We start from the raw sequence: 26,617 nt of genomic DNA on the forward strand, positions 1-26,617 counted from the left end.
TATTTATTAATGCTTTTGTTATTCCTGCCTCCTAATTGCAATTATACTGTAGCCAGGCTACTTTTTAAATGTCTTTTAATTATATTAAATTTTAATTTACAAAAAGACCAGCTAAACTGGAGTTGTATTAAAAAAAAAGAGTAGGAAATAGGTTTTGCTGTCTTTGATACTCCAGGAAATGAATTTTTCACATTGAAAAGTTATACTTCTCCTTTGCTTAGAGAAATTAATTTATTTTATATTTTGAGGTTTAATGAATGTGATATAAATGTATACAGATTGAACAGTGTGTATATTTATATATATCTATATTTATATGTTAGCTTTCCAGTCTTTTCCACATATGGAAGAATTTTTTGAGATCATGTTTAGCTGTAGAAATCTCTCCCCTTCATTTCCCCTGAATGTGTGTGTTATAATATACAACACTTATATAGAGGTTTACATTTATCTTACATTTCTTAGTAGAAAAATTATCTGCCACCATCATAGTCTAAAATAGGTCTTTAGACCAACTGAGAGAGCCAAAAATGCATTTCTGGGAGACAGTAACTTGATAACAAAAGTTGCATATCTGGCGCTGGTTACTTAAGTGAGATAACATGTCACAGGCTTTCACTACAAAGGGGACCATAAATTTTTGCATTGCAAATCTGATTTCACGGACCACTTCTTGTAAGAAGCATTGAGTTTCCGCTTCATCTAGTGATAAAACTTTAGAATGCATAAGTATCTGGTGAAACATCTTATTCATGTTAACGCTGGTCTGGGTGCTGTAAAGTAAATGGTCAGAAACAACATTTTGCTTTCCTCCATGGCCATATTTGTGATTGATTTTAACCCAACTATATACAAATAGAACAAATGGTGAGATGGGATTTAAGGCCATTTTCATAACTGGGTGATGCATGGTCACTTGTGACCCCTTCTGTTATGGATAACTTTGAAACTAGACCTCTGACATAAATACATATTGCTGAAGCAATTTTTAAGATTTATTCAGCTTTTTGAATATACAAATGAAACATAAAATAAAGACCTTTTAAAGCTCTATGCCCCAAACACTTAAATGAATCCACTGTTAGTGTTTGCACTTTTTAGCTACAGGCTCAGTTCTTCAAATCATTCATGCACAAAACTCTTCTGTAGTAAATTGTTCTGTGCATGGAGAGTTTGTGTGATTAGTCCTCAGCTGTGTTTGCTCCTAGAAACTGAGCAGCAGATGAAAGTCTCTCTAAGCTCTGAAAGATGCTGATTTTTAGACTAAGGTCTTGATTTGAAAGAAATGTCATTGCATAGCAGGTAGATTTCTTTGTAAAAAGGGAAAATTAATATTAGTAAATGTAAGTAGGACAATTTCACAGTTCAGAGCCAGCAGTTACATGTTTAATGACCCATTAGAGGCTGTAGATAATAAGGAGAGCAGTGTAAATCAGTCATCAGAAAGTTAGTTGCAGAGATGAGCAGGTTATCACTAGATTTATTTAACCTGAGTTAAGACATTAATTCTTAGCATGCAGGACATGAAAGGGAAATGTGGTGAGCCTTGTCAGGAAGGGTCTCCTATTGTGGGAAGAGAGCCAGAAAGGCTTAACTCATCAAGTTTTTAATGTTGCCTGTATTGCGAAAGCTAGAAGGAGATTAGGACTTCTTTTTCTTAAGAATAGATTTTATAAAGATACTTGCATGCCACAGGAGTGCAAGGGATTGGGCTCTAACCAAGTTTTATACACATATTTTCATGAGGTGGCCACATAGTAATGCAGACTTTTGCAGTCTTTGAGTGCACCTACATTAGGGTTTTAGTTCTTATCAAGAATCAATCATTTGAATCAAATCCTCCTGGTCATTCCCACTTCTTGCATATGGTTCATATACAGATGTGGTGCTGGACTGGGCACCCCAAGTTCCTGTTTGATTCAAGTTAAATGAAAGACATTCCAGGACGTCCTCCAACACTGAAATTGCTAAAGGGAACAGTTTTGGGCAAAATTAATTCAGAATACCCCCCAAGACAGGGGTATTGTACAGAGGTGGCTCTCAGGACCATTGTAGGGGCTGTAGAGCTGTTGCTGTTGGAACACAATTATTACCTCCTGCAGCTACTCCATGTTCACCAGTGATCAAGAATACGCCACATGCAGAACAGCAATGACTGGGCTGACAATTTCTGGCATCTGATTATTAAAACTTTGTAGATAGACCTAATTGTGTAGACCATGGTTAGAGTTCTCCTTTGTTTCTAGCCTGCAGTGTGAGGTAGCCCCTGTTACCTGAAGGCTATTGTCTCAAATTTACTGCTGACACTGATGAGCTTTAGAGAATTGATGGCTAAGAAATCTGCCTGCAAAGCTTGCGTTGAGATACACTCCAATAACAAAACAGAAAATATCTCTGTACAAGCCTTCTACATCTGTGTGTAGTGTTTTCCAACCACTGTTTATTAACTTCCTCATTTGGATACTTTGAAGCCATATTTGAGGTTTTGTGGCAATTGGATCAGAGCAGTAAATCACATTTAGTGACAGCAGATACTTGTTTTTAAGATATTAGGCAATTATACTAAATAGCAGCACATAAATTTAAGAAAAAAACCCAAAAATATGAAATAAAATCAATTATTTGTAAAAAGCCTTAATATTATTTGAGATTATTCTACTTTACTATAAATACAGGTCCAAATCAGATGCAGAGGTGTCTGTCCTAAAAATACAAGGCATTCAATATTTTAAACACTCCAAATTGTTTACAATTTTATGACAAGTGTGTATACTAATTTCTCAAGTCAAATGGTATCTCTCAAACTTTGGGTGTTTTCCTGTTTCGCTTGTCAGTAACTGAGATTTTGCTTTGCAGTTTTTGTCATTGAATTGCTATTCTTGACCTTATAAACCAATGAAAGATCCAAGTTTAAAAAGCAGTTAATGTACACAAACATTAATGAAAAATTGCTTGATTGCAGTTTATTGTTTGAAAGAGCCATAGATTAATGATTCTGTAGGATACACACACTGATATGAAAAACTAAGCATACTTCTGGAATCCTCTGTTCCAATATTAATAAATGATAAGGCATAACTGCAGCTTTTATTTTGCTTCACTGTGTGTCAAGAATGCAAAAATAAGTAGTGAATTTTATTTGTCTCAGAACTTCAGCGAAGAATTCTGTATTCCCTCCATTATCTGTTTGCACTGAGGCACCAAACCTTAGCTTCTCGATACAATGCTTTATTCATGGAACCTGTCAAAATTACAAAATTATGTGCTTTTTATCCAGTGCTTTTGGGTACTTGTTTCTATCCACAAAGAAAAATTTATAACTGTAAGCCAGGATTTACACCAGTTGAGACTGGTTTTGAGGTTGTTCTTAGTATTAAAAGTTTAAAATACAGCGATGCTATTGTTTGTGTTGTTTTTGGTTGTTTTTTTTTTTTTTAATTATTATTCTTCAATTTTATGTCAAGACAGAACACACTGCTTAATTTTATGAAATTGCTGATAAAAAAGATTGGAAAATATGTAATAAATTTTTCTGTACAGGATAAGATGGATCATGGCACACATTTTCATTGAAACACATGTGAGGAAAAAATTATGGAAGAGGATTTTTATTAATTGTAGCTGTTGAAGGTTAAGTGAACTGTGATCATAATGTAGACTACTCAATAATTTCTTCATCAAATCTATAATTTTAACATTCATTTGAATATCTCTTTTAGAAAGTGTCTAAGACTTGATATGAAATCTTCAAATCATCCAGAAATCACAAATTACTGAAAAATATATCCTGTATTTGCAATGTAACTACATCCTCTAAATCTCTATCTAGATGTTTTTTTACTAGAGAAAAGATCTGTCTCCTTTTCTCTATGTTACTTAATAATGATCAGAAAATCCTTTAATGTTTTCTGAGGGATCATTTAGGTTGAATCTCCTTTTTCTCACTGCCAAGTTTATTTTTCAATAACTTTCTAGCTGTTTCCTGATCTGTTTACAGTCTTTCAAATATTCACAAGAGTGTGACATGAGGACCAGATGTGAAATTCTCTTAATGGTCGTATGCTACTGTCTAGAGATGCAGTAAAAGTTCTGAGTTTTCTCTCTCTGCCTGTATTTGTCTTGGTAAATCCAACATTGTACCACGTGTTCATTTCCACCATGACCTGTAAAGACCTTTTTGATGTCCTTGATTTCAGAAGCGGTTCCCTTTCTTCTAGGCCTGCCCTGTATGTTTTCCAATTTTGATAGTGGATTCATGATTTCAGGCATATGTGTATGTGTCTGATAACATTTTTTCAGATAATTCCACATCTGTTCACTTTTCCAAGAAGACTGTTAAGCTTTTCTTTCAGATCATGGGAATATGGAACAAGTTTGGGATGAGAAAGATATCTATGGGTCCCCTTCCTTCTCCAGCAAACATTCATTCAGTACAGAGCTAATTGTTCTGACACTGTGTCACGTGGCACATAATCAAATGCCTTACAGAAATCTCAGCATATTATTTCAAAGCACTTACCTTATCAAAGAGTCTCTCTGTAATTGGAAAAGATAGAAAGTTACTTTGACAGGGCTGGTGCTCAATAAAGCCACGTTGATTGACATTAACTGAGCTCCAGCTTTTAATTTATTGCTTTTTGTATATCAGGATCAGTGTCAAACTATATTTGTCTTTAATTTCCCATAAAACTCTTTACAAATATTTGACAATATTTGATTTTTCAACTCTTTTAGAATTCTGCCAAAAGGAGATGGCACAAATGATTGAAGTAAAAATGAATGTATATCTGTTTGAAGAATTGTAATACTCTAAACAGCAAACCAGCAGTGTGTAGTTGGGGAGGAGTCACTTTGAAACCAGTTGTAGTGTCCATTTTGTTGATTTCTTGCTGGTTTTAAGGATATCACCAAAGATTAACCTAATGTATTATGTTAGTGAAAGAGGATCAAACTACTCAGTGGAAAAGAAATCCTTCACTCTTTCTTCAACCTTTACTCTGGCAAAAACTCTTGTCAACTTGAAAGTCAGTTCAATTAGCATTAGTGGGTCTGACCAGGAGTGGCTCCTGCAGAATGCAGAGGCAATAATTGTGTTTCCAGTGAGGCAAACCCAGCTCATTGGAAGTTTTACAGAATCTGTGCCTTTGTTTCAAAAATAAATTAGGATATTCAGGCCTTACTCTGCCTTTGCTTTTTGGTGTATTTGTGCAGATCTAATAACTCAGATGTGTTCCAAGTTAACTGTAAAAAATTTACCCACATTTCTTCTGTGTTAAATGATAGCTAAGTTTATAGTGGACTGTCAGATTTCTTTACTTAATTCAGCAACATGCAAGACATCTATCTTAACATCTGGTTTTTAATAACAGTTGACATCTGGGAGCTCTTTTTTATTCCAAGAATGGGTTAGGAACAGTAGTGATACTGGCAGTGTATATTTTCAGGCTAAAATTCCTGTCCATTTCAATCATAACTAATTACCATTCATTTTATTAAATTTTTAGACTTAATTAAGTGCCAGCAATATGTTACACCAGCTAACTTTCAAGGTTTTGAAATTATTGAATGGATTTTTTTAATGTTTCTAAGATATTAATGGGTGAATTTTAAGGATAGCTAAAATGATATGATTTTATTTGATTTTGAAATCCAGAGTTAAATGAAAACCACTGCTATGCACCTCTAAGTTCTAGCAGCTGAGTACCACATCATTGGGCACAGTAGAACTGTGTATAGAGATATCTGTGCACATGCACATCTCTGTGTGTACAGATAAAGAGTCATTGTAAAACTGCAATCTCAGTCTGTCTGGGGAAGAACATTTCAGTCTCCTGGTTTAGTTCATGTTTATTTTTTAGATTTTATTAAAATGTATTTTATTATTAAATTCAAGTTTAGAATAAATGTGAAGAAAGACTTTCTGGTTTCAACTTATCTACCATAAATTAACCCCCTTTAAAAGCAAATTCAAGAAATTGTTATGAATTTTTGTATTTGTCATTAATGTTATTTATCCCTAAAACTCAAAATGAATAAACCTAATGGTTCAAAACTGGAAAAAAGGGGAAGAACTATTTAATAGCATCCAAAAATGTGCAGTGTTTAACATGTGTTGAAAAGATATTTTAATTGATAACATTTTGGAAAAGTCTATTTTTACTTTGTTAATGATAAATATTTTGGTTTTTCAGCAGTTTTGTATCTTTTAACAAAATGTAAGACAATTTGATTAATTTTTTTTTCTTACTTAAAGTTTTGACCTTTTCATTGCCCTCAATGTTGGTTTGAATTACATGCAATTAAAAAATAGATAATCTTTTAATATTTAATCTTATAATCATCTTCCTACACAGTTTTAACTGGGAGGGAAAAAAATTTACATCACTGTTGTTGTTTTTTTGGTTGCTATAGATGCAGATTCTTGTACATGTAACACAAGCTTGTTCAGTTGTGTTCACTGGCTTACATTAAAAAAAAAAGCCATGTTAACAGCCAAGAAAATTGTATTTTATATGCACCAAAGTAACGAACCTTTCTTTCTTTCTTTCATTCCAATGCCAACACCTTCTCTGTGCATCTCCTCATGTCTGGCACACAGGATGATGAGGAGGGTATATGGGCATAGCCGTTCCTAGAAACCAAAGTTCCAGTTTTGTTTTGAGGGGTGAGAAACTCTCTTTTCTCTCTTTTTCATGTTGCAGTCTAATTGTTATGTTTTCTTTTACACTGCATGGATCTGTGTGTTTCTTGACAAGTGTGTTTGTGAATGCTGTAAGGATGTTTTCTCATATGCAGTGAAAAATGAGAAACTCTGTCTAATGGTTTAATGGTCTAATGGTTTCATTTTTTTTCATAACTTATTGTGGCTAAAGGTGTAGGTGAATACAGAACTTTAAAAGACATGTATCTGTATCTGTCTAGATAATTTTCTTTTTTTCAGTAGGTAAGTTCTTTAAACTAGTATTAATTTGCTGTACCTTCTCTAAAATCCCTGTAAGAGCACTGTAATATCTTTGAAGAATGTGTATGAAAGTTTGATACTTAAGAAATTTTGCCACAGATTAAGCATGCAGTTTTACTAGAATAGAATTTATGATATGCATAGAAAAACATGAGACTACCTCTTTAGCTGAAATGTTTTAGTGGAATTTTAAAACAAGTAGCAGATATTTAGTAAGGGAAGTATAATCTCTCTGTGCAAGACATACTCTTTCCTAAAATATTATCATACAATAACATCCCTGCAATAATTTGCTTGTAATATTCAAGAGTATAAAGTGCAGCTTGAATTGTTTGTCTCTCAAATTATGTGTAAACACTGTATTGTCATGGTGTGTCAGGTGTTGGTTGATGCATATCCACTTGTTTGGGGCTTGCCTTTGAAGCTGTGGGTAATTTGTAGCTCAAAATCGCTGTGGTCTCAACGTTGCTGAGGACACCAGGCTTTGGTGGATTGCTTGTAGAAAATGTTGCTCACAACTTCTTACAGGAACAATTTGGAATAATTTTATTTACTTCAATGGGCCTGTTCAGAGGAGCAAAATTTACTCACATAAGCAAAGATTAATGTCTTATTAAATCTTCCACACATTATATTGCTTTTGGTTTTTTACCATTCTACCTTTCACACTCTGCTGATTTTCATAACAAGTAGTATGGCTGAGGGAATCAAATCTCTCAGTCAACTAAGTGTATATTAAAAACCAGCATTAATAAAATTAAATTTGGTGTCTATCCATCTTATTTATAAAAGCTTCTATGTATTTTTTTTTGTTACTGCACTAATTTTGTTCACTAATTGTGAACATGAAGAAAACAAGGGGTGCAATGAGAATGAACATGAGGAATATATTTTATGTTGGAGAGGAAAATAGAATAGAAATAATTTAATTTTAAAAGTATTTGAACTGCAAGAATATGGGTTTCTAGAAAAAATCTTCACCTTACTATTTTGTACTTAGTATATTTGTCATAATTTGTAGTTATACAGTTTAAATTATTTAAACAGTGATTGTATTTCCATTGCAACATGGAACATGTTTATGAACCAAAACATATTTTTGCCCTTTTAGAGACTCAAAACCACATTTGATTTGGTTTAAGAAAACCTGCGTATAAAGAATACAATGATTTTGAAAGCTGGCTGACAAGAGACTGAAGGGAATATTTATTTAGCATTTATTAGAGCAATGTAAAATAGATTATATGCTTTTGAATTATAGTTGATTTTTCTTTCAGAGGATTTTTTTCCCTACCAAAAAACATAAGTGTCTGATATACCAAAACATTTAGCTTCTGATCTTGTTTTGTTCCAAGACTAATGGTTATGATTGATTTATGCAATCAAAGTTTTTCTGGAGGCCATGAGGTGGGACTCTGCCTCAGTAAAGACAGTACAGGCTGGTCCTCTAATTATGTTTAAGACATAGTTAGTTTAAAAAAAAAGTTAAAGTCCCTTTAAAGTTCAGGATGAGGAAGTGTTCTTATAGAGAACTGGGTACTCATTAGGGAACAGGCAAAGGTGTTCAGGGAAATCTCCCTGGCCAGCCCATTTAGTAGCCAACATAGCTGCAGTGCTCGAGCCTTATTAGAAACAGGATCTCTTCCCCTCTCCTCACCCTTACAGAGGAAAAAAAAGAAAGAAAATCATGAGGTGATGATAAGTTTTAAGAATTAAGCCTATATAGCAATCTGTCATGGGTAACTGAAGCCATGTGACCCACAGAAAATGTTTTGTGGCACAGCTGAGGAGTGCAGGTAGAACACAAGTGCTTGTTTTCCCTTTCCAGTTCCAAGCACTGAAGTGCAGCAGACACTGGAAAAACAGTTCAGGCTTTGCCACAAGCTGTCCACGTGTGAGAGAGAGCTCAGCACAAAACCTGTTTGTACAGTATTTTGTTTGTACAGTACTGTAGACTGCGTTCTGTGTCAGATGTGAAGTAGGTTGGATGTTTGAAGAGATGCTGAGGAATGTTTGGACAAATTTATTGTCTGTGACATCCTCAGAGCAGGGTTACCTTCACACGTGAAACAGAGAGTGACTGAAGCCTGGGCCTGGCAGCAGGCTAGTGCTTTTGAAAACAGGATCATAAAGCTGGACTGGCTAAATTTGGTTTTAGGAGCAGCCCATAAAGTCTGTAAATTTAAAATTTGGCCTTAGTAACACTGTGTAGACACTTCACAAGGCATCAGTGCCATTCAGTAAAAAACTCCTTCAAAACAGAAATTGTCTGCAACATGGATGAAAGAATATTGCTCAGGCAAATATTCTCTGTTCACTTCAAACTATTGGATGTGTTTCATATGCTTCAGGGAGGAGGAGAAGGCAGTTATAAAGCAAATGTGGTGCCTAGATTTGTCTTTGCTGAGATGTGGTGAATGGTTCTCTTTCAAGATGTGCTTGCTAAAGCTAGCAGTACAAAGCAGAACAAAATTTGGTCATGTTGCTATATAAGGATATGTTTAAAGACATTAACTATTAGCTATTGTTCTGCATTTTGTTTTCATTATTTCAAGCTAGGACTTTGGTAAATAATTTATTTTTCTTTTTGTTTGGCTTGTTTTGGAAAAAAACATGCTAGCTTTGAAATGAGCATCAGTAGCATGCAAGGCAAGGGAAAAACAAGGAGCATGACAGTTTGCAGTGTTCATTTTAATTTTCTCATTGAGTGTGCGAATACCAGCTCTATGCTTAATTAGATAAATGGGTGTTGCTACATTGACTGGAGCCCAAGGGCATTTTGGATTTGTGAATTTTTAGGCATGACTGTTGTTTTACTGTAACTTAGTTTTTACTAAACAAAAGAAGGAACCTCCCAAGAAATGTTTGTTTTCCGAACCGTGGACAGATTTGTGACTAGTCTTTATTCCTGTTAAAATACTTCTATTCTTAATGGAAGACATTTATAGCTTTTAGTTTTATTGGGACATTTTATATTGGTTTAAAAGTTACCTTTCTTTTATTCTTAAAGATTTCAATACTACTGCTAGTATTTTTAGATATTAATTGCTCACTGCTGAAGACAGAGGGTTTTCATTAAAAGTAGGAATTTGTTTAGCTGTATGTGTTTGGTTATTTTTTATTGATTATATACTGGCAATATGTCAATCACTTGACATGAGAGTTAAGGCTGGAAGTTGAAACCCTAGGCCTGTTAGAGTTAATGAAAGCCCTGTTATTTATTTCAGTACTGTTCAGTTTTTACTCAGAGCAATTTCTTCCTTTTGATTGTTCTATTCATAGTACACATATAGACAGTATTTGTAGCACCTGTGTATATACACAAATGTATTCTCAAAATTATTTCTATGAACTAGATGCTCTTTGACAGGCATTTATCTAATCTTAAACATTGTATTTATGAAGCACCAAATCACCCTCATGTGTAACTGTGGAAATGAATTATATAAATTGAATGGTTTTTTGTCTCTCCCTTGTATTTTAGCTGTGTGAGTCAGGCCATTCTGCCTGAACTTTGGCCTCAGCTTTTTCACTGCAGGTGCAGAAGGTGTACAAAAGAAGAGAAAATGTAGCTGATGAACTTCAAAGCTTTTGATGCAGTCAGTCTGAAGACAACAATCACAGGGCCTATCATCATCATCAGTCGTGCTCTTTTATAATCTTCCATAGTAAAAATAAATAACATACCAGAGCGGTTTTAAACACTGTAGAAAGTGAGAAAAGGCTGTATGTGTTTTCACAGCTTTCATCTTTGTTTTGAAATGCTATAGTTGCTGTAAACTGGAATAGTTAATTACTGATTTCACACAAGTAATCAAATCATCTGGCTGTTTAAGATCTGAAGAAGTCGACATCTTGAAAAAAATAGTAAAAATCTGCTTTAAAGATATGAATTCAGTGATGAATTGCGTTGTGTTGGATTTCACATCTACAAATTATCATGAGAATGTGTGAAATTACTGTTATTTTATTTGTCTTGAAAGCAGTTTTGAAGGGCTGTTAGTGAATATTAGGGTATGTGAATGTGGGACTGCCCGCAGATCAATCTGGCTGGAAGGTCCTGGTTTGTTTGGAAGCAAAAGTACCTCCTGACCTAATCAAAGGTCATATGACATAAACTTTTGAATGTAAAATTTTACAATGGAACACTAAAAGATGAAAAAAAACAATTTTGAATAAACAATAGAAATTGTTCTGGGAAGTTTATGAAAAAATACAAGAGAAAATGTTCATCGAAGGATGGAAAATTATACCTAATTAAAATCTTCTAGTATCTATTTTTAATATTCTGTTAGTTACAATACTGTAATGCCACTCTAAAAATAAGAAAAAAAGTAAGAAAACCTCCCTGTGCTGACTTACTTAACATCAATGAAATACCAGTTGTCATTGCATTTGTCTCTTGGTTTTCTCAAGGAAAACCTCTGAGAGGTGATGACTGCTGTCAGAGATAGCCAGTCCCCCCAGCCAGTTTGGAGTCACATTCACACTCTCTGTTGTGCTTTCTGCTCTTCTGGCACTGGTTCTATATGGGAGCAGGTTTTCAGATCACACACCTTCAATAAGGGAAACACAGCTTCAGGGAGTGGTGTCTGGAGCCCAGGCTGAGCTGAGGGTGGTGTAGGCGCAAAGAAACAAAAGCATTTGGCTGTTCCAGCATCCTTACATACTCCTCTCCTTTTTCTGACAGAGTAAAGGCATTGGGCAGGGTGGGATTGTCTTGACTATGAGCCTCAAATAACGGGCTGAAACATAATTTATAAATAATTCTACAACAGAGAGTAAAAACACAGAAAGAAAAAAAAAAAACACTGGTTCATGTGATTTAATTAAGTTCAGTATTTGCATCTTGGGATTGTTTTGACAATATTAAGCTATTTGTATACTTTTGCTCTAGTAGTAAATACTAATGTAATGAATTAGAAAAAGCTAAGAAATGCCTGTTAATATTTCTGATTTCACTATACTGTCCCACTCTAATTAGTCATCTGTTTTGGCATCAATGTTCTTATTTGTTCAAAATATCTCTTGGAAATGTTGCTCATTTCCAGTGGTAATAGAATGTCCCTGCATATCAGAAATGGCAGAGCCTTGCTGTTTCATTTTCTTCCTGTTTTGATCTTTGCTTTACAGACAATTAACCAGTGAAAATGTGTATAGGTCTGTTTTCCAGAAGAGCTGTGATTATTCCACTGGAGCCTTTCAGCACATCTGGCTGGCCAGACCATGAGCTCTTCTTCAGCTTGGCTGTGAGTTCTACCAAAGCCAGCCAAGCTAGCTACACAGTTTATGCACTAGTTTTACTTTAAACCAGAATTTATTCTCTAAAATGAGCAAGCTACTCACTTGAACAGTGTTACTGAAGGGTTTGAAGAGGTCATTGTCTTCTAGGGAAGAGGGATGAGAAGCTGGGCTCCTTCCACAGCACACCTGAATGGATGAGGAGATCTGTCCCCAGCCTAAGCTGTGCAGCTGTGCCAGCTGAGGATGTTATTGCCACCCACATTATCCACTTGCTGCTCTTTTTCTGCTGGGATTGTAACCCCCCAGATCCATCAGCAGAAGAAATCAATCCCTTATCAACTTCAAGCCAGCTGAGCCAGGCTAGCATCAGTAGTGATGAGTGCCCATTCATCAGGCCAGCCTGGTTGTCCTTTCCTGATGTGGATAAGGGAGCAGAGGAGCAGTGATAACATCCAGCTGATGGCTGGGGCACAGCAGCCAGTGGCACTAACATCTTCAAGTGGAAAAGCTTAGTCTGGAAGAGAATTATATCCATAAGTTAAAAACAAAAGGACCCTTCCTGAAATCACTTTATCTTCAAAGGCTATAGCACCAATTTAGGTAATCAGGCTATTAAAATAATATAAATTTATCCAGTGCAGTTTTCTTGTTTAACTAATCAGAATCAGAAACTCTTTGTTCATTTTGCAGATAGACATATTTCTACCAGATGCAAACATGGAGATCAGTAATAAATGATATTTTCCATGGAGCTGTAATTCTGGAGAGTAAATCTGTGTCACGTTTTAGGAAAACAAGTTGTTCTAATATTTTTTTTTTTGTTGGGATTTTTTGATAGATCTTGCAATAAGCTTTCTCTGAGCAAATTATATGAATAATATGATTAATTTTGTCACACATGGTTCTAGGACCTTGAAATTATGTGATAAATCTCAAACAAATCTGGAAGCTTATAAATGGCTACTGTTCCCAACGTGGCTGAGGCCTCAATCTGAGTTTGCTGGAGCCATCAAAGCAGCATGGTTGCATTCTTTGTGTTGTGTCTTACATCTGCTGAGCTGGCCTGCTGGTGAGCTTCTCATGAGGATTCATTTTAGCTCCAAGAATATGGTGAGGGTCAAATGTAAACACTGAGGTAAGTATTTAATGATTTAGGGATTCTATTAGCTAGGATGATTTTGATTATGGCAATTAGAGGTTTTAGGTCTGACTTTTGTTCTACAGGCTGATAGGAATTTATACCTGAGTAAGTAATAACAGATTCCAACATTCTGATTGAATTGTGTTCAAGCCTTGTGCATTGAAAGTGCTCTAAGATTGCCTTTATGTTTTTTTAAAGTAATTGAGTATTATATCCTTACTTATATTTATTGCAGGGCAAAAAATGATAAAGGTTTCTTGCCTTCAATGTTATACTGCTGAAACAAGTATTTTTACCAAGTTTCTAAATTCTCTTATGTGCTTTATGTTGCAGCTGTGGTTAGATATAATAAAAGCATCCTTATCCAGCCTATTTAACTTACCCACAGTCATAATATGTCTGAGATTGACAAAATTGTTGAGAAATTTATGTAGATGCTGCAGCATTCATTTGTAATATATTTATGAATGATAGGACATTTAAAAAAAAATTGTAAAACTGCTTGAAATTTGCTAGCTGCTTTCCTTCACCAGATTTCTTTACCAAACCACGTTCAGCTTTTAATCCATCTATTTTACAACTCATCTTCTAAGAGAACTTATTCTCCATTTGTCAATTTGCATAATATCTAAAGTCAGTGGCAGAAACTTTAATAAGGAACTGTTGTATTATTAACTGTTTTATAATTGAAATGAGCTATTTTAGAGTTCCAGTGCTGTAAATCTCTTTTCCTTGAGACTTATAATCTATTTCCATTGAGTAAGTAATAGGTGGAAGCATATTTAGAACAAGAATGACTCTTCATTTTTAAGAAAATGAATAATCCTCAAAAATATCTGCTAGTAGTAATAGTTCTTCAAATTGAACGTGTCAACCAAAAAGACCTACGACTGATTGTGAGAAAAGAGCTCAGAGTACTAATTCCTTTTTTTTTTTCATTTATCTCTTTTACTTAGTAAGTTTCTAATATTTAATTGGAAGAAGTGAAGACAACTTGTTCAAAAATTGTAGTGTCTTAGGATACCTTTTCTTTTGGTTTTGTGGGGAAGAGAGGTCTTGTATGTGAATCCTTCACAGATACAGTATTATTGCTTGAAGGAAATTTGAAAAGTTTTATCTGGAAGTGATTCTTTAGGAGAAAAATACCCTGTCTTTCCCTCTTAAAAGCAGCGTAGCTCCAAAAATGCACTTTAAACAAGGTGAGAAAACCCTGCCTTAGTTACAGAAAAAAAGGTACAGTACAGAGAAACACCCATGAGTGCTCTGGCTGTATTTGACTGCTGTTAGCACCAAGAGCAAATGAGTACTGGCAGCTGTACTTTCACCAATGTGCTCTGTTTTTCCTTGAGGATTGATAGGTTTAAATGTACTGATGCTCTCCTTGAGTCTGTCAAACTTTGATCTCATGCTGAAGTGTTCAAAAGCTTCATGCGTTGCAGGGTTTCAGCGAACTTGATCTTACAGGTTTAACTTAAATATTGTTTCCATTTTGAAGGCTGTCATATGGGTGTACCACAAAGAGTGTTTGGTTTTAGCCCTGATGCCTTGAGTGGTGGTATGCAGCCAGTAATAGAATACTTGGAATAAAGAAAAATCCTGAAATGAATCCCTCCAGCTATGGGCCAGTTGAGAGCGAGAGAGACAGGATGTAAAGTAAAACCAGTATGTCTCCTTTGATCAAAGGATAGATTCCCCACCACCACCCAGCAGGTGATTAACACATAAGTACATTCTCCCCTAAATGGGTGGAGGGACAAAGCTGAGTATCTGCTTAGCACCCATAAAGCAAATTTCAGTTAATAACTGATGTTAGAAGTATTTCAAATGCTGTCTTTGTGCATTCATTTTCATGGTTTGATGTGATCTGATGCATGTAAATGCAACTAAATTGTCTTAGAATAGGAACTTCTCTAAAGGAAGAATTGCTAAGCACCTTATGAAACTGCATTTTTATTTTCAGAAAAGAAAGCTCTTTCCACATGTAAGTGATTACATATTTTTCATCTGTGTATGCTTTCTATATTTAGAAAAATTCATTAATAGTCAATTGCACCATGGATTTGGAGTATGGTGCAACAGCCCTGCAGGGTGTGGTGGTACATGGTTTTATACATAAAAGCTGCTCAGAAACAGACTTGACCAGCTGGAAGATCTGAAAGCCACTGACTGTTTTTACTTCAGAAGTAATGACAGTGGGTGTTTCAAATTTTTTTTTTTTTTCTGAAACTATAATACTGGGTTTAGAAATCTTTATTTTCTCATGGTTTCATCATATTTTATTCATTAAGTGCTGAATACGTGTTTGTTGAAGAGGAGGAATGTAGCACATGAAGCTTCCACTGTCCTGGAGGATTTACAACACAGCAACACATTGATGTCAGTAAACTTTGTAATTGTCCCACTGACTTTTTGAGGCTGAGATTTCACACCAGAACTTTTGGAGAGAATGTCAACTCTGCTGTTCTCATTTTCACGATTTTGATTCTCTTTGCAGTACAAATCATGAATGCAGTGACCAAAAATCTAAATCTCACGTACCTTTGCTGTATTCTACTCCAGGTATGATGTAAAAATGTCATCAATGAGTCTTTTTTATAAGTGGCCTCACTTGAATTGCCTGATGGAATATCATCATAAGAAAAACTGTATTAGGAATTAACTGTAGTATAGATATTTTTTATGTGAAAGAAAATCAAAACATCTGCCTCACCAAGCAGGATCTATCACATGTCATTATTCAGAGACCACTCAGCTAATTACAAAGCCCAGTTTTTTTTTTTTTTTTCATAATTTTATCACGTGAGATCAAATGTAGATATACATATGACACAGATGTTTTTTACTAAGATCCTGCAAACACTAATTAAAGTATTTATCCCATTGCCCAAGAACTCTTACATTCTTTTAATGCCATGATGGAATTTTTTTTAAATGGACAGAGATTCATTGCCAGATTCTAAAACAGCATGGAATATATAAATCTAAAATAAAAAAAAATGCAAATATTCAAAAAATCAAGTGTGGATGTGGTATTCTAGAAAAGAACCGAAATCTATGAAAGCTGCCCTGGTTATTGGCTTTGTTGCAAGACTGCATTGTGGTTGGTCCAAATTGTTTGCATTGCTATTGGTATTATAATGTAATTTTAGCAAGCCTTTAGCAAGGAAAATATTGTTTATCAGCCAATCACTTTTCCTTAGATCAAAAGCAATAGTTGTAATATAAAACCTCTAAATCTGCAGGAGAGGTGTTTGACAAAATAATGCAATTTAGTAAGATGGAAGAACATTGGTTTAAAATGTTATTTACATGTTGTTTTCTATATTTTTCCCAGAGTGGTGGGTAGAGTGTGCAGAGTTTGCAAGAACAAGTTCCTGTCTTGTCAAGTGTTTCCAAGACTGATGGTCAGGTATTTCCAGCAGTGTGGTTTTTAAATGGTGACAGATAAAGGCTCTGTGGCGAGGTAAAAACAGGAGCTGAGTGTCAGAACGACTTATTCTGTGTCTTTGGGGGCTTTTTTTTAGTAGTAGAAAAACTGCTTTCTTCTTCAGTGCCCAGCTTTATGTTGCTTCATGACTTTAGCTCAGGACTTCATATTTTGTGACACACTGCTCAAAGCCATGTCCCGGTACAGTTGTGACAAAGCATCACCAATCTCCTGACGCAGCCTGGCTGCCAATCACAGGTCGGCTCTGTCCCGAATATCCCGAATATCCCGGGGCTGAATTCTTGTTTGCATTTCCTTTACAGGTGTTGTTATTACACCTGCTGGTGTTCAGTGTCACTGACCTCTCACCTACAGCACCATCAGGTGCTCTCTGGCATCCAGCCCACTTCAATTAGCTTCATTTGTCAGGTACTCCTATCTGCCAGCAAGCAAACTGCAAAAAGAGGTCAAAGTAGGGATTTTTCAAATGTAAATGTTTCCTGCAAGCTGCTGTTGAAACTTAGACATGTCATTCAAAATGCATGCTGCTGCTTGCCCAGTCCCTCAGCAAACTAATTGTCTTTTACAAGAGCTTGCTTTTCTCAGTGTCTTTGCAAGTGTTGTCTGGGGTTGTTGCATGCATATTCCTATTGCCAAGTATTGTTGCAGGCAATCAATAAATCACAATATTTAGAGCATGTTTCACCCAGATGCTGCTTTGAAATACTGAATGAAGATGGGGAGGGGGAAAAAGTTTTAAACCACAAACAGGAAGGATCCAAGTATCTTGTTACAACTGGTGCTTTTTTTATATGGGATGTGTTCAGATTTATTTTACTATATGATATTGAATCTGTATTTTGATTAAAAAAAAATTGTCCCCCTTTATGGTTTAGGGTTTTTTGCTTGTTTTTGGTCTTTTACTTTTTGGCTGATTTTGCTAATTTAGTTCCTAGGGCCACCATATGAGTAACATAGTAAGATGTAGTTTCTGGTAGTAGATGATCTTTTAAAACTCAGTGGTAATTAATGTCCTGAGGAATTGTGTGGATTCTGCAAAATTACTAAATGTTTCAATGCCTATGACAAGACTACAGCTTGTATAAGGTAGTGGTCCTTGAATTAAAATTACTGCAGGACACTGCTATTCCCAGGAACTGAAATGAAGCATGATGAGGTGACAGAAAATATTCTTCCTGCCTTATAGAATAATAATTTCTTTTTGGTTTTGCCATTCTTATAAAGGAACTGAAACTTCATCAAAAAACTATACAGTTGTACTTGGATCAAGATTTAGCAATTTTGGCTAAATAATATCCTGGCTTTCTTCTGCTGCTCTTTCATTGCCACTGCCAGTAGTGAGGAGGAAAGATTTGGCTTGGTGAGATGGGAGTGAGAAGGAAGAGATTGGTTGTGAAGTTGGGAATTGGCTTTCTGGGAGTGCCGATTGAGGAAAAGAGCCCTCTCCAAACCTGTGATTGTCGTGTGTGATTAATGACAGAGCTGCAGTCCCGGGTGTGTTTTCAGCAGGGGCAGGCAGGAAGGAGCTTGAGAGCTGGGTTCGTTTTAGCATTAGGGCAGGGCTCAGTTTGTTTTGGCAGGATTGAACTTCTGAGATGGAGTGAAAAGGTGAATGGCAAAACAGGTTCTTTGGGTTATGTCCAATGAGAGGGGTAGGTAAACTGTGTGCTAAGAGCATTGGGATAGAATTAGGATACATGGAGAATAACAAAGGTCTGAGAGAAAAATAGTCATCATTTCTTTCAGCTCTTCAAGTTATTCTTTGGTGGATTTTCTCCATCATTCTTTTGATTTCCTTTTGTTTCCATTTTCTCCTATTTTCCTTTTCTCATGGTTTTTCCCTCTTGTCTTTGGCTGATCTCACTTGACAATACAATTTATTTACTGTGGCTTTCCTTTAGTTCATAATCTACTTTCCTACCCCACATCCAACTTGTTTTCTCCCAGTAAAAATCATGGCTACTGCAACTTTAGGTATCCAGTTATTAACTCAAGGAAATATATGTAAAATAGATCATCTCCCTTTTACTTCTGCTTCCTTATTTCATAATTTAACTTTTCAAATAGTTTGTTTTAATTAATTTGGTTAGATTCCCCAAATAGTCAAATTACTGCAATTTGTAATTTACTTTTGCAGGTATGTAAATGAACAGCACACAGCTGAAAACCTCAAGGCAGGAAAGGAGAGGGAGGTGAGGTCTAGAACACAAAGGAGGAGGAGGTTTTCCTTCTGCCTTTGATTTTGGCTGTGTTGTGCTAAAGCAGCTTTTGTTTTGGTGATTACTTCAGGCTATGAATGTGAAAAGTGACTTTCAGAATAGAAAACAGTTGTTTTATTCATTGCTAAAGGTAATAACTAACACATATAAACTGTCTGCTACTCTAGGTGAGTCGCTACACAGAAGTTTTAATACAAAATAAACTGCCTGGGATTTAGTATGGTTGGAGATGTAGCATACACAGGGTCTTGCCAGCCCAAAGACAAATCTTCTGAAAGGCTCTTCCAATCGAGTTAGATAATTTATATTGATTACATTACTACAATAAAGCATGTGAGCAGTAAGAAATAGTCATAATTGGCACAGTGAGTTAAATTATCTTCAGTCATATACAGAACAGAGCATAGGAAAAAAAAGTAGCTGAAGAACAGGTCAAGTTTTAAGTCAAAAAACCCACAACAAACTATTAAACCAATAGTATTGCAACTGATTTTTTTTTCAGATGCTTTTATTTGCTTTTGTGAACTACCAATATCACATGAGCAGTGAGAACTTTTCTTCTTTCATTGTGGCTTTTTGTCAATTCTTGCAGAAGCTCTGCTCCCTTTAGGAAAGTTTAAAAAAGTGGTTTTTTTTCTCTATGTCTAACTGAAACTATACTGGAAAAAATATATTACCTGATTTTTCTTGTCAGAAGTCTACATTCAGTAAGATAGCCAGGCTGCATTTAGGTTTTGATTTGGTTTTTTTTTAAGAATTGTCCATTAATGGATGGAGAATTCTGGCATGTGTAATGGATTTAGAAACACACATGTACAATACAGTTAGATAGAGAACATAAAATATAGCATATAATAAGATTAGAGATTCACTTTTATTACTTAATGAGTTTTTGAATTAAACTCCTCAACTTGTCGACGTTAATAATACCCTGTCTCCTGTTTTCCACTTAGAAGAATAAAGTTTGAAAGGTCTTCACAGAATTTAACATATTCTAAATAATTTTCAGGAGCTAAGGAGTGATCAGGAATGGTGTAGGAAGTTGTATAGAAGATAAAGTAAATGACTTTTTCCCTTAGTGTGGATGGAGCATCATTGACACTCTGCTTTTCATTTCTAAGAGCCAGGGCCTTGTCTGCTGGACTCTTCACTCTACAAAGACAATCAAGGGCTGCTACTTGGCAGACTTTCAAGTCCACTCCAAATGTCATTTAGTCATAGGAATCCATCTTACTTGTTCTCCCTCCAAACAAATGGATGCTTCCTAATTTCTGTTTGTCTGTTTTCCTGTAGAACATGAAGAAGAGATTTTAGAAAGAATCTGTGAATACAGAGTGCACAGTATAAATTTACTCCTATGAAATCAGGAATAACTCAAAACTTTGGGTGTGTGGTAGAGAAAGAATTTTGGATCCTTATTGCCAATTTCCAAGGCAACTGCTGAAATGAGTTTTGAACACTTGTTCTCACTTTAGCAATTTCTGGCAGAGACAACGATATATTGTATAGGACAGCTTTTATGATATCCAAAGCAGGACAAAAATTTGGAAACAATGGAAGAATCTGGCACATACTAATCTGTAGGGTGTGCACATAGTTTAAATAACTTTACGATGTGAAATCTCTGTGCTTGGAGTCAATAATCAGAAGCTTTACAGGTTTAGCAGAAAGAATTCCATTTTGAAACAAAATTAACATACCATAAAAAAAAATCTCAACATGAAACTGGAGTGCAGTATGATGTAGCACACCAAGGCTTACATGTCCAAATCCTTTTTTTCCCCTTTTCTGAACAAAGGCCGGTACACACATGCAGATTAAAATAATGAATCAAATGTAAATTAAGCATCAATATGTTTGGTGCACATAATTTTATATCTGTATTTGAAAATATTGATTTCCTTAAATTAATAGAAAATGTACATTTACATTTATTATAATGTTGTTTTTACAAACTGTCATTGACAGCAGATGAAGGGATCTCATGCTTATGTAAGAACCTATATACTCTTTTAATAGCTACTTTTTTGCCATTTGACATCTACTAAATTTCCCTTTTCTTCTGATTTTCTTAGAATTGTGCACTGTTTGCATTACTGTGGTGAAAGAGCTGTATCATGGTAAAGAACATGACCAAAATGCCCATGCACCATCAAAGAATTCCCAATGCTAAAAAACAGTGAGTGGGTTTGATTCAGCAAATTTAAGCTGTCTTTATGTCTGGGCAGAAATCAGCTCTACCAGATTCCAGATCAGGTCTGTAGTGTTTTCCAAGGGTTTGCCACTTAGTAAAAAGGCAGCTTGTTGTGCAGAAGTCTTAAAAGTATAAACTCAGCTATTTTGGTTTTGTGGTTAGGACAGTGCTGTTTATTGAGTTTCCAGGTAGGAATCTGGTAGGTTATCTAGCACTCAATAAATTACAATATGGCCATTGAGCTAAAAAACCCCCAAGATACCTACAGTGTCATCACTGGAAATTAATCAATCGGTCAATCTGCTTATTTAAAACAATATTTCAAAAATTACAAGATGCCCTCTGGCATGACTTCCTGGTTCTATAAGGGTATATTTGCATTTGTCTCCTATTTACTACTTCAGAGAAAACTCATTAATTGCCTGGATGTATATGCTATGTTTTGTTGGTTTATCTTTGCAAGCACATGCTAAGCACAAGTTGTAAATATATTGTACTAATTAAGTTAGCGATTTACAAATTATTTTATTTTCTGAAAGCTTGAAAATTTGACATGAATTGAAAAATAAATGTATCAACATTTGAGGTTGAAAGAATGCATGTTATGGCTCTTTCTTTAGTGATTAAGATACATTTTAATAGACTATTTTATTATCCTGTTGTGTTCAAGGAAGTCCAGATCTAAATTCCTTTGGCCAGTTGGCTTGACTCTTCTTCCAGGGACTGAGTAGTGTTGCCAATTTTTTTATTCATCCTTATTTACACAGAGTGACTGGAAGCTTTCAGAGTCAATCATTCCAATCACTCATACCTGAGCTGAACCCACATGAATGCAAATCCATCTGGCATTTACCCATCCCATTAAATTTGCATTTTGAGCTGTATGGGTTGCATGTTTCTTGCAGGCGTAGTCAAATAGTGTTTATTATTTTGTGAGACCAGCTTGACCAGTAGCATCCTCTGTGAGGCAGGGAAAGAAGGAAGGGCTTATAAAGGACATACTGAGGAGCAGTGCCCCAGCTGCTGTTCCCCCAGGGCTCAGGCAGTGCATGTGTGTGCTGGGGAAGGTGCTGCTCAATGTCCCTTTAGCTGCTCTGTGGTGTGAGGGCCAGGGTGATGAGGCAGAGCACGCCAGCTTTCCCTCCCAAAGGGTCCAGTTGTTCATATTGGCAGGAAGTTTTACTTACCAAAGTGGTTTAGCAACTGGCAAAGTGAGCACATCCAGCTCTGAGGTGTTCCTTACACACGTTTCTTCATGGGAATTTCTTGTGTTAACAAAGGTACAGTATGCAGTGTGCTTAATATCCTGTTTTATTTATCAAGGCAAAGAAACAACTGTATGAGGAAGGTCAATATACAGTAAAAGTTATTTTAGGTTGAAGGTCGATATGTTGGTGCTTGTGGTTTGTTGTTTAAATCTTTAGAGATTTTATGTATTAGCAGTTATTTCCTGGAAGTTATAGGAATGATGTGAAATCCTAGAAGGATTTTCACTTTTCGCTTTCCCTATCTTCTTTTGAGAGGAGAATGGTACTCAGCCTCGTAAAATTAATTCGTTCCTTAGTTGTAAATCTTATAAAATTTTTGAGGACTTTAATATTTTGCATGTATTAAAGAAAATGTGTGACTGTTTTAAAAAGTACACAGATCTCATTCATATAGAAACTGAATAAAATTAGATCAATTGAAGTGTTATGTTTACAAAATTTTCACTTTCTTCTCATCTGCACCAAATAAAAAACTACAGATGATCCTTGTTAAAGGTAGCAAGTCCACAGAATTCCCTCCTTTCTCAGGACATGATGTCTCAATGCACTGTCCTACCATTAAAGTGATTTCTTTTCACTACTGCATTTGATCTAGAACATTATTTTTACTGAAACTACTAGGGTTTAAATCTTTTTCCTAAGAGGACATGTTTCTTCAAATAATTCACTGAACAGTAGAATTGATTTCTACACCTATTAAAATGTCACAAAGCTGTTAGTCAAAACAAAAAAAAAAATAAATAGCAGTTTAATAGTTTATTTAAAAAATAAAATATGATTGTCAATATTGGGACACACCATGCTTTGTCTTAAAGGTTTTTGATGGGGCACTGATGGATTTAGTAGTCTGTGATCATTCTGACAGGCTGGCTGCTGACAGACCATCCCTGTGGTTATCTGGAGATCAAGGTGCAGCAGCTGGAGAGCAAGGTCTTGGATCTGAGCAGTCCTTCTGGAAAAGGGAGCACAAGGCTTTGAAAGAATGTTCCAGCTACCTCCACCCTTTCACCTCCGTCCCAAGCTTTGCTGTATGAGAAGTTTAAAGGCAGATGAGTTATTTCCACAAAGGCTCCTGTGTTGGCAGGTTTTAGGGCTGGCTCCGTGTTCTGTTATCAGTGTTTTCTCAGGAGGATGACAGCAGCTGTTCTTTGATTGAAACATGAAGAAAGATGTGTTGAAGTCAGATAAGCATCACTGCTAAAGCAGCTTTACCTCCCAATTTGCTGCTCTTTGTAACATGGCTACTAATAAGGGATGCTGAAACTGAGCTTTATACTTGATTTAAATTAAAATCTTGTAAGTCATGTATACCTCAAGAAATTTTTCTTCACAAAGCTCTGCTTGAGACAAAATATACCCATGTCATTGTGAAATAAAAGGCATGGAATAAGGGGACCTCATCTGACCCTTGGTAGGAGTTCTGTAGGATTTTTTCTTGTCATTCTTTATGATCATGATTTGCCTTTTTGATGATTTATTGGTCTTTTTTTTTAAATTATTTTTGGTATTTGAAGTGATTTGTGCTGGCCAGCAGTAGCTTCTTTTAACTTCATTTCCAAAGCTGCACTTGTAGGACCACATTCAGCAGCAGATTAATTCCCAAATACCTTGGTTCAGTTTTCACAGTTGCTGCCAAGGAGCCCTTGTTTCACAGACCATTTTGTACTTTGTGATACTTGTAATTAACAATTACTTACAGCAAGTTTGCTTCTGTATTCTCCACAATGGGAAGTAAGCCTTACTGATGGAAAATACTGATGGAACATGAAAATTTACCGGAAACTTTCTGTCTCTTAATTTTAAATGCTTTGAAGTAGAGTGGACAAATAATTTCTTGGTGATATGCCCCCCCAAAGTACTCTGGCAGATATTGAGGATTTTTAGGATGTAAGTAGAAATGGTCAGAAGTGGTTTATTCTGATCTCATTTGATTTTTGGTTGTGTACAATGCTGAATGGCATTCTTTTAAAAATGGAGTACTGCTTCTAGTGTCTGCTTAAATCCACTGGATGCCATTTAAATTGCATTCAGAATAAATGGGTCTGGTAAGGTGTATTTCCACCATTAGGTGAGAAGCTAATCTCCCAGCTTTTTAATGACTTCAAAAAATATGTATCATTGCCAAATTTTCTTGCCATGACATTGAACCAGTAAATTTTGCAGTTCATCTCTAGATGAGGTTTTACTGCATTAGAAATTATTTCAGCTTCATTCCAACATTTGTCAAAACATTTTCAAAATAACAAAACTTTATTGCTGCAGTCAAAGTTTAAAAAAAACAACAAACTTGTTTTCAGTAGGGTTTAGTTTCTCTCCATGATGATCTGTTTCTAATTTTGTATTGCAACTAAAATAAGAAATATATAACTTTTTGGTATTTTAAATTTGCAGTACACTCAGGAATGTGAGTAGCTGCACAGAGTAAACAAGAAATCTGAAGCAAGTGTTCTACTCTAGGCTCTTCCTTCTGCTCCTTTCTGGGGCTCCCAGAGCCTGTTATCATTAAACAACTTTATATTATGCAGAGGCTTTAAGGGGAATGAAAAGATGGAGTGAATTAGAGCCCCCATAGTGGGAAAATCTTGAATTGTTTGGTGAAATACTGCGAGGTCATTATAGGAAAGCAAAGAATTTACAATGAATTTGGATGAAATAAAGAAATTATGCTTTATTTTAAATCCTTTACAATTTTAATGAGACTGTAGTTCAGTTTTGAGAAGCTCCAGTGTCGCTTCCAACCAATTAGCCCCATGAAAAGCAATTAGAACAATGAGGTTTTTAAACTCTTTTTTCCCTCCTACATTGTTTTTAAGGAGACTGACTCTAAAGTATTTAGGCCTAGCTACCCTCACTGTATCCATTATCACTCTTTCTTTTTTCTTTGTATTAGTGAATGTAAACCAAGACAATTTTAGCCTCCCTGGTTTTCATTCAGTTTTTCAAACAAAGTGGTAGTGACTAAACAGCTCTATCAGCCTCTCAAGGAGGCCAATTTAAGCATTGGCAACTTGCCATAAACATAAAAATACTATTTATTTACCAGGTGGGGGGGGGTAAGATGCAGCAAGTGGCCCTTTTAGTTTTTTAAACAAATATTAAATTTGAATGAGTTTGAATCTTCTTCAGCAATAAATAGTACTCTTTCAAGTTTCAATATTAAATAATAGCAATAATTGAAAATGTTGAAAGGAGATTGCTAGGCTGAATACCTAAATTCATTGTATGGTGGAAACAAGGTGTCAAGTTTTTTAATTAGATTGTATTTCTATCCGAGTAAAAAATCCCATTAACTTTTTGCATATTTTAGTGTAAGAAGCAATTCACATTATTATTGATAGCATTCGTACCTTGTTTTGAGAAATATGTTTTGTTCGCTATTTCCAAAACTGAGTCAGTGTTAGAATTTAAGGTTGAAATTTCATTTTGAAATTTTGTGTAACTTTGCCACCCAGTTTAGCCCCTGCCGCTGCTTTACTCCTAGGTGTGACCCTGGTCTTGAAGGGCTCCATTTTCAAGTCCTTGTTGCATTTATGGCTGGGTAGCCTTTTCTAGTGGGACTTTACTTCACAGGGATAAAGTAATCCATCTCAGTTTCTGAAAACAGTTTGCAAAAATTCCCACCTGATTTCTGCATCCAGCCCATCAACTGCATTCTTGGATTGACACCTGGTAATCGTTTTGTCATACTGTGAATTAAAAAACTGACACCTCAGTTGGTCTCTGGTTTTTATTTTCCAAGCAGTAAATAATAGTGGTGCTTTTTAAAAAGAATTATTCTCAGTAGCATTGATATCACATTCATTTGCTTTCCCTCTCTTTGCTTTTTCCCTGGTCAAAAATATTTGCATCTTAAACTATGAAAATGAAAGTATAAGGAATCAAAAAGGCATATGTTCATTCTAGGAGGACCATCTATGATCTTCATCTTTTAGCATAATTTTTCAGCAGTATGGTGCTTCCTTTGAAACACAAATCAGGGATTTTTGATGATTTAACAAAGTGCACAGTATGGAGGAGTGAATGATAAAAAACTTAGAAGCAGATGTGTGTCAGAATACAAGAAACCTTATGTATCATGGATAAGTTATAACAGGGATCCTTAGAGGAAAGTGATACACTGTTGATTTTAGAGTTTAGAAAAA

General features: G+C 35.5%; 1 protein-coding gene across 1 annotated transcript in view; it reads left to right on the forward strand.

Annotated features, from left to right (window-relative positions):
• The window catches only part of ERC2 (ELKS/RAB6-interacting/CAST family member 2), a 297,125-nt gene extending 290,500 nt beyond the window's left edge, over positions 1 to 6,625 (forward strand). The window contains exon 20 of the mRNA XM_053954051.1: positions 6,599 to 6,625. Coding sequence (XP_053810026.1) covers positions 6,599 to 6,625 — 27 coding nt within the window. The remainder of the gene's footprint in view (positions 1 to 6,598) is intronic.
• The last annotated feature ends 19,992 nt before the right edge of the window (positions 6,626 to 26,617 follow it).

Source organism: Vidua chalybeata, chromosome 12, assembly GCF_026979565.1.
Source record: "Vidua chalybeata isolate OUT-0048 chromosome 12, bVidCha1 merged haplotype, whole genome shotgun sequence".
In the NCBI taxonomy this organism is placed as follows: Eukaryota; Metazoa; Chordata; class Aves; order Passeriformes; family Viduidae; genus Vidua; species Vidua chalybeata.